The sequence below is a fragment of the Cetorhinus maximus genome, chromosome 10 (genome assembly GCF_964194155.1).
Source record: "Cetorhinus maximus chromosome 10, sCetMax3.hap1.1, whole genome shotgun sequence".
Classification (NCBI taxonomy): Eukaryota; Metazoa; Chordata; class Chondrichthyes; order Lamniformes; family Cetorhinidae; genus Cetorhinus; species Cetorhinus maximus.
Genome location: NC_135888.1, coordinates 127,414,391 through 127,426,773, shown reverse-complemented (window position 1 = coordinate 127,426,773; position 12,383 = coordinate 127,414,391). Strand labels below are relative to the sequence as shown.

Genomic DNA, 12,383 nt, shown 5'->3' with positions numbered 1-12,383 from the left:
GACCAGGAAATGATAGCATGGTTGGCCAGTAGCTGATTTGCTGATTGACCAGGAGATGATTTGGTGATGGAAGAGTGGATGATTGTGTAATTGGCCAGAGGATGATTGGATGATTGACTGGAAGGTGATTGGATGATTGGCCAGGGGATGGTTAGCTGGGTGTTAAATGTGTGATTGACTGGGTTCTAATTGGGTGTTTAGCCAGTTGATGACTGGATGATTGGTGAAGAGATGACTTGGTGAATGGCCAGAGGACGATTGGATCTTTGACCAGGGTCATGATTGGGTGATTTCCGATAGGATGTTTGGGTGATTGGCCAGGGGACGTTTGGGTGATTGGCCAGGACATGATTGGGTGATTGGCCAGAGGATGATTGGATCATTGACAAGGGCCATGATTGGGTGATTTCCGAGAGGATGTTTGGGTGATTGGCCAGGAGATGATTGGTGATTGACCTGGGGATGATTGGGTGAATTGCTGGATGATTATTGGATGATTGACTGAGTGATCGTTGGGTGATTAGCTGGTTGATGACTGGCTGATTGCCCAGGAGGCGATAGCCTGATTGGCCAGGAGGTGATTGGGTGATTGGCTAGGAGATGATTTGGTGATGGGTCAGGAGATGATTGGGTGATTGGTCTGAGGATGTTTTGGTGATTGGCCGGAGGATGATTGGGTGATGGGCCCATAGATGATTGGGTGATTGTCCAAAGGATGATTGGCTGATAGGCTAGGCGCTGATTGTGTGATTGGCCAGTGGATGATTTTGTGATTGGCCAAGGGATGATTGGGTGATTGGTCAAAGGATGTTTGGGTGATTGGCCAGAAGATGATTGGATGATTGGCTTGGGGATGATTGGGTGGTTGGCTGCATAATGATAGGGGGATTGGCCAGGTGAGATTTGGTTGATTTGCTGGTGGATGATTGGGTGATTGGTGAGGCAATGATTGGGTTATTGACCAGGATCATGATTGGGTGATTGCCGATAGAATCTTTGGGTGATTGGCCAGGAAATGATTGGGTGACTGGCCAGGCAATGATTGGGTGATTGGCCAGAGCTTGATTTGGTGATTGGTTGGAGGATGATTGCGTGATTGGCCAGTGTCATGATTGGGTGATTGGCGAATAGAGGATTGGGTGATTTGCCGGCAGAGGATTGGGTGATTTTCCAAAGGATGTTTGGCTGATAGGCCAGGCACTGACTGTGCGATTGGCCAGCGGATGATTGTGTAATTGGCAAAAGGATGGTTGGGTGATTGGCCAGGGGATGATTCGGTGGTTGGCTGGGTGATGATAGGGTGATTAGCTGAGTGATGATTGGGTGAGTGGAAGGGGATGACTGGGTGAATGGCCAGGGGATGACTGGGTGATTGGTCCAGGAATGAGTGGATGATTGCCCAGGAGATGATTGGGTGATTGTCACAGAGGTGATTGGTGGATTGGCCTGGGGATGATTGGGTGGTAGTCCAGAGGATGATTGGGTGATAGGCCGAGAATGATTGGGTGATTAGCCAGGGGAGGTTTGGGTGATTGGTCAACAATTGGGTGATGATTGGATGATTGACTGGGTGATCGTTGGGTGATAAACTGGTTGATGACTGGGTGATTGGCCGAGAGGTGATAGCATGATTGGCCAGTAGATGATTTGTTGATTGACCAGTGGATGATTGTGTAATTGGCCAGAGGATGATTGGATGATTGGCTAGAAGGTGATTGGGTGATTGGCCAGGGGGTTATTGATTGGGTGATAAATGTGTGATTGGCTGGGTGATGATTGGGTGATTGACCAGTGGATGACTGGATGATTGGTCAAGGGATGACTTGGTGATTGGCCAGGAGATGTTTGGGTGATTGGCGAGGCGATGCTTGGGTGATTGGCCAGGGGATGAGTGGGTGATCGACCAGGAGATGATTGGGTGATTGGCCAGCAGATGATTGGGTGATTGATCAGGACATGATTGGGTGACTAGTTAGAGAATGATTGGGTCATTGATCAGGGTCATGATTGGGTGATTTGCAAGAGGATGTTTGGTTGATTGGCCAGGGGATGTTTGGGTGATTGGCCAGGGGATATTTGGGTGATTGGCCAGGGGATGATTGTGTGGTTGGCCAGGGGATGATTGGGTGATTGGCAGAATGATGATTGCCTGATTGGTCAGGGAAGGTGTGGGTGATTGGCCAGGGGGTGATTGGATAATTGGGCTAGGTTTGATTGGGTGATTGATTTAGGAATGAGTGGATGATTGGTCAGGAGATGATTGGGTGATTGTCGAAAAGCTGTTTGGGTGATTGGCGTGGGGTTGACTGGATGATTGACCAGGTGATGATTGGGTGAATTGCTGGGTGATCGTTGGGTGATTAGCCGGTTGATGACTGGGTGATTGGCCAGGAGGTGATAATGTGATTGGCCAGGAGATGATTGGGTGATTGGCCAGGAGATGATTGGGTGATTGCCCAAAGGATGATTGGCTGATAGGCTGGACACTGATTGTGTGATTGGCCCAGGGGTGCTTCTGTGATTGACCAGGGGTTGATTGGGTGATTCGTTGGAGGATGTTTGGGTGATTGACTGGAAGGTGATTGGGTGATTGGCCTGGGGATGATTGGGTGATGGACTGCATAATGAAAAGGGGATTGGGCAGGTGAGATATTAATAATTGGCTAGGGGATGATTGGGCGACTGGCTGCCTGATTATAGTAAGATTGGCCAGGTGAGATTTGGGTGATTGGCTAGGGGATGATTGGGTGATTGGCGAGATGATGATGGAGTCATTGACCAGAGTCATGATTGGGTGATTGCCAAGAGGAACTTTGTGTGATTGGCCAGGAGATGGTTGGATGACTGCCCAGAGGATGATTTGGTGATTGCTCTGATGAGGATTGGGTGATTGGCCAGTGTCATGATTGGGTGAATGGCAAGAGGAAGATTGGGTGATTGGCCGGAAGATGTTTGGGTGATTGGCCTGGGAACAATTGGATGATTGACTGTATAATGATAGGGAGATTGGCCAGGTGAGATTTCGGAGATTGGTAAGGGGATGAATGGGTGATTGTCCAAAGGATGATTGGCTGATAGGCTAGGCGTTGATTGTAATTGGCCAGAAGATTTTGGGTGATTGGCCAGGGGATGATTCAGTGGTTGGCTGGGTGATGATTGGGTGATTACCTGAGTGACGAATGGGTGAGTGGCCAGGGGATAATTGGGTGAATGGCAAGGAGATGATTGGGTGATTGGCCACAAGATGATTGGGTGATTGACTGGGCAATAACTAGGTGATTGACCAGGGGAGGTTTGGGTGATTGGTCAGGAGATGATTGGGTGATTGCCCAGGATATGACTGGTTCATTGTTGAGCAGGTGATTGGGTGATTGGCCAGGGGATGATTGGGTGACTTGCTGGGTGATGATTGGACAATTGGCTGGGTGATCGTTGGGTGATAAGCTGGTTGATGAGTGAGTGATTGGCCAGGAGATGATAGCATGATTGGACAGTAGATGATTTGTTGATTGGCCAGTGGATAATTGTGTAATTGGCCAGAGGATGATTGGATAATTGGCTAGAACGTGATTGGATGATTGGCCAGGGGGTGATTGGCTGGGTTGGTGTGTTGTTGGCTGGGTGATGATTGGGTGATTGGCCAGTGGATGACTGAATGATTGATCAAGGGATAACTTGGTGAATGGCCAGGGGATGTTTGGGAGATTGGCCAGTACATGATTGATTGATTGGCCAGAGGATAATTGGGTCATTGACCAGGGTCATTTTTGGGTGATTTCTGAGGGGATATTTGGGTGATTGGCCAGGAGATGATTGGGTGATTGGCCAGGAGATGATTGGGTGATTAGCTAGCAGATGGTTGGGTGATTGACCAGGACATGATTGGGTACCTGGTCATAGGATGATTGGATGATTGACTAGGGTCATGATTGCGTTGTTTGCAAGTGGAAGTTTGGGTAATTGGCCAGGAGATGATTGGGTGATTTGCTGGGTGATCGTTGGGTGATTAGCTGGGTGATTGGCCAGGAGATGATAGCATGGTTGGCCAGTAACTGATTTGCTGATTGGCCAGGAGATGATTTGGTGATGGAAGAGTGGATGATTGTGTAATTGGCCAGAGGATGATTGGATGATTGGCTGGAAGGTGATTGGATGATTAGCCAGGGGATGGTTAGCTGGCTGTTAAATGTGTGATTGACTGGGTTTTGATTGGGTGTTTAGATGATAGGGTGATTGGTCCAGGGATGATTGTGTAATTTGCCGGAGGATGATTGGGTGATTGCTGGAAGATGGTTGGGTGATTGGCCAGGAGAGGTTTGGATGACTGGCCAGGGGATGATTGGGTGATTGTTCAAGGAATGAGTGGGATCTTGGACAGGAGATGATCGGGTGATTGGCCAGGGGATGTTTGGATGATTGGCCAAGGGATGATTGTGCAGTTGGCCAGAGGATGAATGTGTAATCGGCCAGGCGTGATTGGGTGATTGACCAGGGGATGATTGGGTGATTAGCCAGATGATAATTATGTGATTGGCCAAGGGAGGATTGGGTGAATGATCAGGGGTGGATTGGGTGATTGGCCAGGGGAGGATTGGGTGATTAGCCAGAGGATGATTAGGTGGTTGGCCAGGGGATGATTAGGTGATTGGCCAGGGGATGATTGGATGATTGGCCAGAGGATGATTAGGTGAATGGCCAGGGGAGGATTGGGTGAATTGGCAGGGGTGGATTGGGTGATTGGCCAGGGGAGGATTGAGTGATTGACCAGACGAGGGCTGGGTGATTATCCATGGGATTATTGGGTGATTTGCCAGTGGATGATTGTGTTATTAGCTGGTTGATGATTGGGTGATTGACCAGGGGATGCCATGGTGGGCCATTATAGGAGAGGTTATCTATCTATTTATATCTATCTAATTAATCCACATGCACATAAAATGGGATTGGGAAGAGACTAGCAATAACTTGTATTCTATTTGCACTATAACACTACATCTGGTTTGAAACCATTGTTCCTGTGTATAATGCTTCCTTTTCAGCTGCATTTCTAATGTTAAGATCAGGAGAATTACCCTTTCAATATTTGTGTCAGAGCCTAAGGTCACATAAATTGATCATGCTGTCTGGTAATAGAGAACTTGGTGATTAAATGGCCTAATTTTCACATCACAATTAATCACAAAAGGCCATTTGATTCATTATGATCATGCCAGGATCATACAATTTATATCATATCTTCTACTCAATTTAATATGAATAGGAGGACAGTCTTTTTTTTAAAAAAACTTAATCGACTTCTTTCAGCTCTTGTACTGTGATGAAAGTTAGGAATAAAAATTGCCACCTTTTGTGCTTAGTTACAAAATTAGTTACCCAAACATTCATTGCATGAGCACAGTTGCTTGGAATGAATAATTTTAAAGGGGAATTCTTTGTTGATTATAATATTTCCAACGACAATCTGTCCTTTTTTGTCTTTTCATATACCATCTTTTGCACCATTTTCTACCTGAGACATTTGGGGCATTTGGCTATTTCCAGGTCTTTACTGAAGGTCCCCTCCATCCTGGAGTATGTTGTTGCTGTTGTATCTTTTCATTCTCTCTGAAGAATGCTCATCTACTTTTTTCCTACTTCCATCTGGAACCTGGACTGAGATTATATATTTGGTTGATGTCACATCATATTCACAAACATTCCATGGTAGTATCTTGCTGTTCTGCACAGTGGTACTAATACTGAGGATGCACTGTCGAAGATTAATTCTTGCTCAGTATTATTACTGTACAAATTATCTGTTATAATTCGCTGCCAGTTTTCTTCTTTTTCCTCTGCTCCTCCCATGTTGTGTTAGATGTTGACTTGTGCAATAGTGTAAATGAGTAGAAGCTAGTTGCTCGCTGTTTTACATCTCTCTCTCTCTGTTTATTTCTATCCATTTTCATCAGTGCACAAGGTACTCCACTGAATGCAGCTCAGACTCAAATAGCCATTATTCAAGTATAGGCTTAGGCAACAAACCAACATTCACCTATTGTACAGCTGGAAGCATTATAGCTGAATCAGATCTTTTACCAACCAGTCACCTGCACACATACCCTTTCAGAAATCTCTGGATTGCAAGCAGGAACTAGAGCCCTGTATGATTTATTTTTCCTAAAGGGGACTGAGGACAGTCATACCAATCCTATATCGCTGAGTGAGTTCAGTTAACTTGAATCAGGAATTAAACCTGTGATATTCTGGTCTGTAATGTTAAATCAACCCTTTGAAGAAGAGCTTACATTTTTTCATAAAAGTTAATCTATAAACTAAATGTAAATTCTGTCCTTACTCTCCTGACAGATGCTTACACTTTAAAATACAATGTTATTTTTGGGTGTCTGGCACTTCTCCTCATCATTATCCTGGCAGTGGCGCTGTGTATATACAAGAAAAAAGTTACAGGTAAGACACGTAAATTGCTGCTCTAAAAGAAAAGTGTTCATATGGCACATAATTCCAAAGATTAAGATTGACAATTCAATCTTTGTTTAAAATTAATCATAGGATTATATAAAGAAACATTTTCAGAAGGCAATAGTTCTTGAACTGCTGGGATGATGGTAGTTCTATACAAGGCTAAGGCAGCTAGTCGCAGAAGAAAAACAAAAACAATAACTTGCATTAATGTAATATCTTCAATGTAGTAAAACATCCCAAGGCACTTCACAGAGGGATTATCAAATAAAATTGGGTACCGACCTTAGGAACTGTCACCAAATATTTGGCCAAAGAGGTAGGCTTTAAGGAGGAGGGACAGGTAACAAGACACAGAGGGTTGGGAATCAGAGTGCACAAGAAGCTGGAATGAAAGGAATGCAGAGATCAGAGGGTTATACAGATGGAGGAATTAATAGAGGTAGGATATGTAGTATTTTCAGTAGGTCTCACAAAGAGATTCCCAGTCTTGCATGGTTGAACATTGTGTTTATTGATATTACATAACTATGTACATATATACAGGGTATAGCCCGAGCTATGAGTTAACTCCATGCTTGCTTCTACACAGGTCTCTGTTCAGTCCACAACTAAACCTAGTCTCAGGTTATGTGTCTTTTTACATCACACTGTGTGCGGTACTGTTTCCTAGTCCCACCTTTATCCTTCCTATGCCAGATCCCCCGAGACAACAGAGTGCAGCAAGGCCATAGAAAGACTTGAAAACAAGAATGAAAACTTAAAAATTGAGGGATTGTTAGACCTAGCATAATGAAGGTTGCAAAGTTAGATAGGTGTTCTGGAAATTTTTCAGCTATCTTTAAAGCCATGGAAAATATATTGTGAGGCATTGAGCAACTAGTATTGATTTCACACTGCAGCCATGGTCTACAGGAGGAATTAAATTAATGGGCTGAAAGATCTTCATATTCCTAACTTTCTTCACTTATTTTGGGTTACGTCTAGTAATGAAAAGATTTGTAGGGCTCGGCATATACATATTATAATATTCTAAAGTGTTATATTCATTTTGCAACTCGGGCTTTTCCCTGTGACATGTAACACATTTGAGTTATGTATGCTGATTATGATCTAGAGATTTTCACAATGTGTATAATTGTGCATTTGTTCTGAAGAGAATTGGGCTGAACTTTGATGCCCCATGATAACTTTGACTCTCCAGGTTCACTCAGAATGTTAACATGCAGGTACAGCAAGCGATTAGGAGGGCACATGGTATATAAGCCTTTGTTGTAATGGGGTTCGAGTATAAGAGTAAAGAAGTCTCCCTGCAATTATATAGAGCCTTGGTGAGACCACACCAGGGCCTGAATTTTACCCTTGGCAGGCGTGGGTGTTTGGTGGGAGGGGACCGGTCAGGAAACAGGTCCCCGACCGCGATCGGCCCACAACCGCGATTTCACGCTGGCTGATTAAGGCCTGCCCAGCGTGAAACGTGGCTTTCCAATGGTCGGGAAGGGTCAGGCAGGGGCGGGGCCCTGTCGGGCGCTGGGTCCAATGGTGACCCAGCGAGTGGTTTAAAAACGGCACAGGCAGCTCCTTGAAGGCTGCCAGGAAAGAACATATCTTCTGTGTTTTGGAGAGTGAAGCTATGGCCTCAACAGTGGCTGGAGATGCCAGGTGGCAGGGCCGGTCGGGTGGGCACTCAGCTCCCTGTTTTCGGGTGCCTCGCAGTGCTATTGGAGGAGGTGGTTGCCAGGAAGGACGCCCTCCTCTCCAGAGATGGAAGGAGGAGGCCATTGCACTGGACAAAGAACGCTTGGGAAGAGGTGGCAGCTGAGGTCAGCAGCCACGATGTTGTGCGGTCAATGGGTGTAGTTCCGCAAAAGGTTTGATGACTTGCTGCGCTCGGGAAGGATGAGTACCATGTTGGTATATACCAGTGTGGAGAAATGGTAAGGGTTGGCCATTCCCCCTGTGGAGTTCAGGGTGTTAGACTCTGAGTGCCAACTGTCAATGATGCCGGAGCTGGCCTAGGGGGTGAGCCCTGGATGCTTGGCCTGAGTGCCTTACGGCTCGAGGGCCACGACTCGGATGTGCCCTGCAAGGTGTTCCTCAGGTGGGGTTGGCCAGGCTGCAATGGCGCTGCAGGTAGAGAGCGGACTAATCAATGCTCCTCTGTCCTTTCAGGAGAAGACAAACCATATCAACATTGAGAGATCACAGACTGGCGGAGGCCCCTCTAACGTCCTAATCCTGAACAGATTTGAGCAGGAAGCCTTGGAGCTGGAGAGGCACCACACACTTTTTTCAGCTGGTCATGGAGAGGCTGGGGTCCCTGACGAAGGTAAGAGTGCTGTGCACAGAGGTGAGAGTTTCGGACGATGCAAACATTCTTGTGTAGTCTCATCGTTGATGGGAGCCTCAAAACTGGAGTCCCCATTGATCATTGAAAGACGAGGGCACTATGATGCCGATCTCCATGATCTCACCAGGATGCCTGTCATGTAGAGTGACAGTGTGATGACTTAAACTAATGGCGTCATTTTTCTCCCTTAGATTCACCAACAGGCACTCATTCGCAGAATGTCGAAGAGCCACCCCTGAGACCAGAGGACCGTCAGGCTTCAGCTGCACCTGTGTCACACCTGCTCTCTGAACCAGGCACCAGCACAGATACCAGCACCTTGGTGGGCATTAGATCCTTGGCTACAATGTCTCTGCACAGCGGTGAGGGAACTTCACACTTGCTTGAGGAGCAGGCGGAGGCAGATAGTTCCCAGGGCGCCGGCAGTCGGAGGACTGCTGAAGACCAGGACGATGCTGAGTCAAAGGCAGTTGATGAGCCTCTGGAGTCGTCCATTAAGCGGCAGATGCTGGATGTCCAGCGAGATGTGCGGGAGGGTCTGGCAGAGACCCATGAGGGTATGCGTGCCATGGTCTCTGTTGTGGAGGAGTCCATGCGGATCATAAGCACTGCTTGACCCTCATGGCCGAGCACATTGCCTCCTCCATTGAGAGAGTGGTGATTCTCAAAGTGAGGCTGCTCCAGGGACAGAATCAGGGGTTCCTGGGGTTGCGCTTGGACCTGCAAGCACTCACACAGGCAATGACTTCAGGTGGTCAGTGCCAGTGTGGGAGATGGATGCGGCACCCAGTATCTCAGCTAGGTGCCTGTTCATCAATGGTGAGCAGGGAGGTCCAGAGCGACCTCACATTGGCGCACGAACTGCTTGTCGTCTCTGCGGGCTCCTCTCAGGGCACTCTGGGTGACGGCAGCAGCTCCTCCGCCCCTCTGCCAGTGACCGTGGCATCTCATGAGGCTACAGTGACTGGGGAGGTGCCAGCCGTGGCACTGGCGGGGCCTAGCACGGTCTCCACTGGCCAGAGGATGACCACCAAGGCCAACAAGAGTCAGCAGGATGCCTCCAATGCTGCTGCCAGCGAGTGGGGTGAGGGGGGTGCACCAAGACGCATCATTCGTAAACATAAGTTTAAGGTACCATGAGCACAAGAGGGGCTGTTCACAGGTGATCTTCTGTTCTATAATGTTTTGTTTATGTCGACTGGTGTGGAAATGAATGCCGGAGGTGGTAATGTTAATTTTTTTTTGATTGTGAAAGATACATAGGGTAGGGTTTTCAGTTCAGCGGGCGCAGGTGATCGGTGGGCCCGGGAGCAGCCGAGGAATGGACCGCCGACCACAATCGATCCCTGACCGCGATTTCACACTGAAACTGGCCAGCCAGTGTGAAAGGTGTGCCGAAATGCTCAGCGCCGCTGGGGTAGCGGCGGGAGGAGGGCGGGCACTGACATAAGCGAGGGCTTGCGGAGAGCGCAGGATGAAAGCTCCCTGAGGGCAGAGAGCTGTCTCAGGGAGCTGTGGATTTTAAAAGCAATCAATAAATATTTCAAAATCCAGAAAGAGATGCCGCACACATCAGAATCAGTCACCTGAACGTACAGATGATGAAAACGCTGTCCAAACAGTTTTATTGTTTTTTTATTTAACCACAAAACCTCATCCCACCCTCGGATGAGGTTTCATCAAAAATGCAAAGTCCGCCTGGCAGATTCACCCATCCGCCAACCATAAGGTTGGATGGACCACAAAATTTCGGAGTCAATTGGGACTTTAATGGCCCTCTTAATTGTGGGCGGGTGCGCTTCTGATTTTCATGCCGACCAAAATATCGTGCGAGCATGGGATGACGTCAGGCCACTCGCCCAATGTCACCACGCGCAATTTTACAATCGAGCGGGTTGGGCGCACAACTGTACCCGCACACCGAGCTAAAAGTTCTGCCCATAAATGTTGTTTTTGTCACAATGGCCTGAGTATGCTTCACCTTTCTTTTGATGCAGAGTACACCAGTATGTAATGCTGGACGCGGTAGGTCTAAAGCTTAATGCACAGGCACTGAGTGGGCTTTGACTTCAAAGAAAAGGGTCATTTCGGACATCTGGAATGGAGGTGGCAGCCCTGGCCTGAGGTGGAAGCAGATCTCTGGCAGCCTAGCTTAAGGATCATTGAATCAAGCCATCCCTGCTGTCCCTGCCTCCCTGAAGGATACAGAGGTTTTACTCCACACCCTCAGCCTTCTCCTCACCATGATCCTCTTCTGACTCACCACTGGATTCATCCTCTGTGGTCTGTGGAGCTACGTCAATATCATCTTCCTCCAGTGGGTCCCCCCTTTCCAGTGCTAGATTGTAGAGAGCGCAGCATACAACCACCATCAGTGCCACCCACACTCGGGGGTATTGTAGTGCTCCCCCTGAATGGTCCAGGCATCGGAAGCACATCTTCAGAAGACCTAAGGTCGTCTCCATCACCGCCTTTGTGGAGGCATGACTCCTATTATAATGCTGCTCTGCCTCTGTTCTTGGGTGGTGGAGAGGAGTCATAAGCCACCTTTTCAATGGATAGCCCTTGTCACCCAGCAGCCATTCATCCAGTCGGGCTGGAACACTGAACAGCCTCGGCATCTGGGAGCGTCTGAGGATGTAAGCGTCATGAGGGCTGACAGGCTGCCTTGCACAGACTTGCAGAATCTGTGTCCTGTGGTCACACACTATCTGGACATTCATCGAGTGGAATCCCTTCCTGTTGAAAAAGGCACCTGGCTGACCACTGGCGCCTTGATGGCCACATGTGTGCAGTCGATTGCAGCCTGGATGCGGGGGAACCCAGCAATCACTGCAAAGCCTCTGACTTGCTCAGCCTGGCTGGCCTTGTCCAGAAGGAAATGAATAAATGTCATTACCCGCCTGAGTCACCAGCTTGACACAACTGTGGACAGCTGATTGGGACACTCCACAGAGACCCCCCACTGACCCCTGGAAAGAGTTGAGGCATAGAAGTTGAGGGCCACTGTGACCTTCAGAGCCACTGACATGGGGTGTCCACCCACACAGTCGGAGCTGATCTCAGGCCCAATCATTTGACAAATGGGGGTCACAGTGTCACTGGAGAGGCGGAGCCTCTTTCGGCATTGCACCTCGGACATATTGAGGTAGCTGCATCGCTGCCTGCAAACCCAGCAGCAGAATAGTGGCTTCTTCTGCAGCCCCTTCTGCCTTGGACTACCTGCTGGCCCTGCACCCCTTGTGCCTGCGCCTCTCCTCCCACAGGTCACTCCCCTGGAAGCTGCATAGGGACACCTTGCCTCCTCTACCTTCTGCCCCTCTCTTCCTCCTCAGAGGAGGTGCCACCAGCAGAGACCACAATCCCCGTTACCAGGGTTACAGAAGGCTGCCTAATACCTAGAAGGGTCCACATGGTCAAAACCCCCTGGGCTCCTTGGAGTCACCAATGAGTCCTGAAATGAAGCCTAGAAATGCTAAGAATGAAGCTCAGAATGGAGATGAAGCTGTCAAGTTCAAATAAGGAGGCAGTAGAAAACTATCTCCTAAACTCCCCACCACTCACAATGGCAATG

General features: G+C 48.1%; 1 protein-coding gene across 1 annotated transcript in view; it reads left to right on the top strand.

Moving 5' to 3' along the window:
- LOC144686108 (uncharacterized) overlaps positions 1–12,383 on the top strand; it is a 114,688-nt gene that overhangs the window by 92,357 nt on the left and 9,948 nt on the right. The window contains exon 13 of the mRNA XM_078551254.1: positions 6,346–6,447. Coding sequence (XP_078407380.1) covers positions 6,346–6,447 — 102 coding nt within the window. The remainder of the gene's footprint in view (positions 1–6,345; positions 6,448–12,383) is intronic.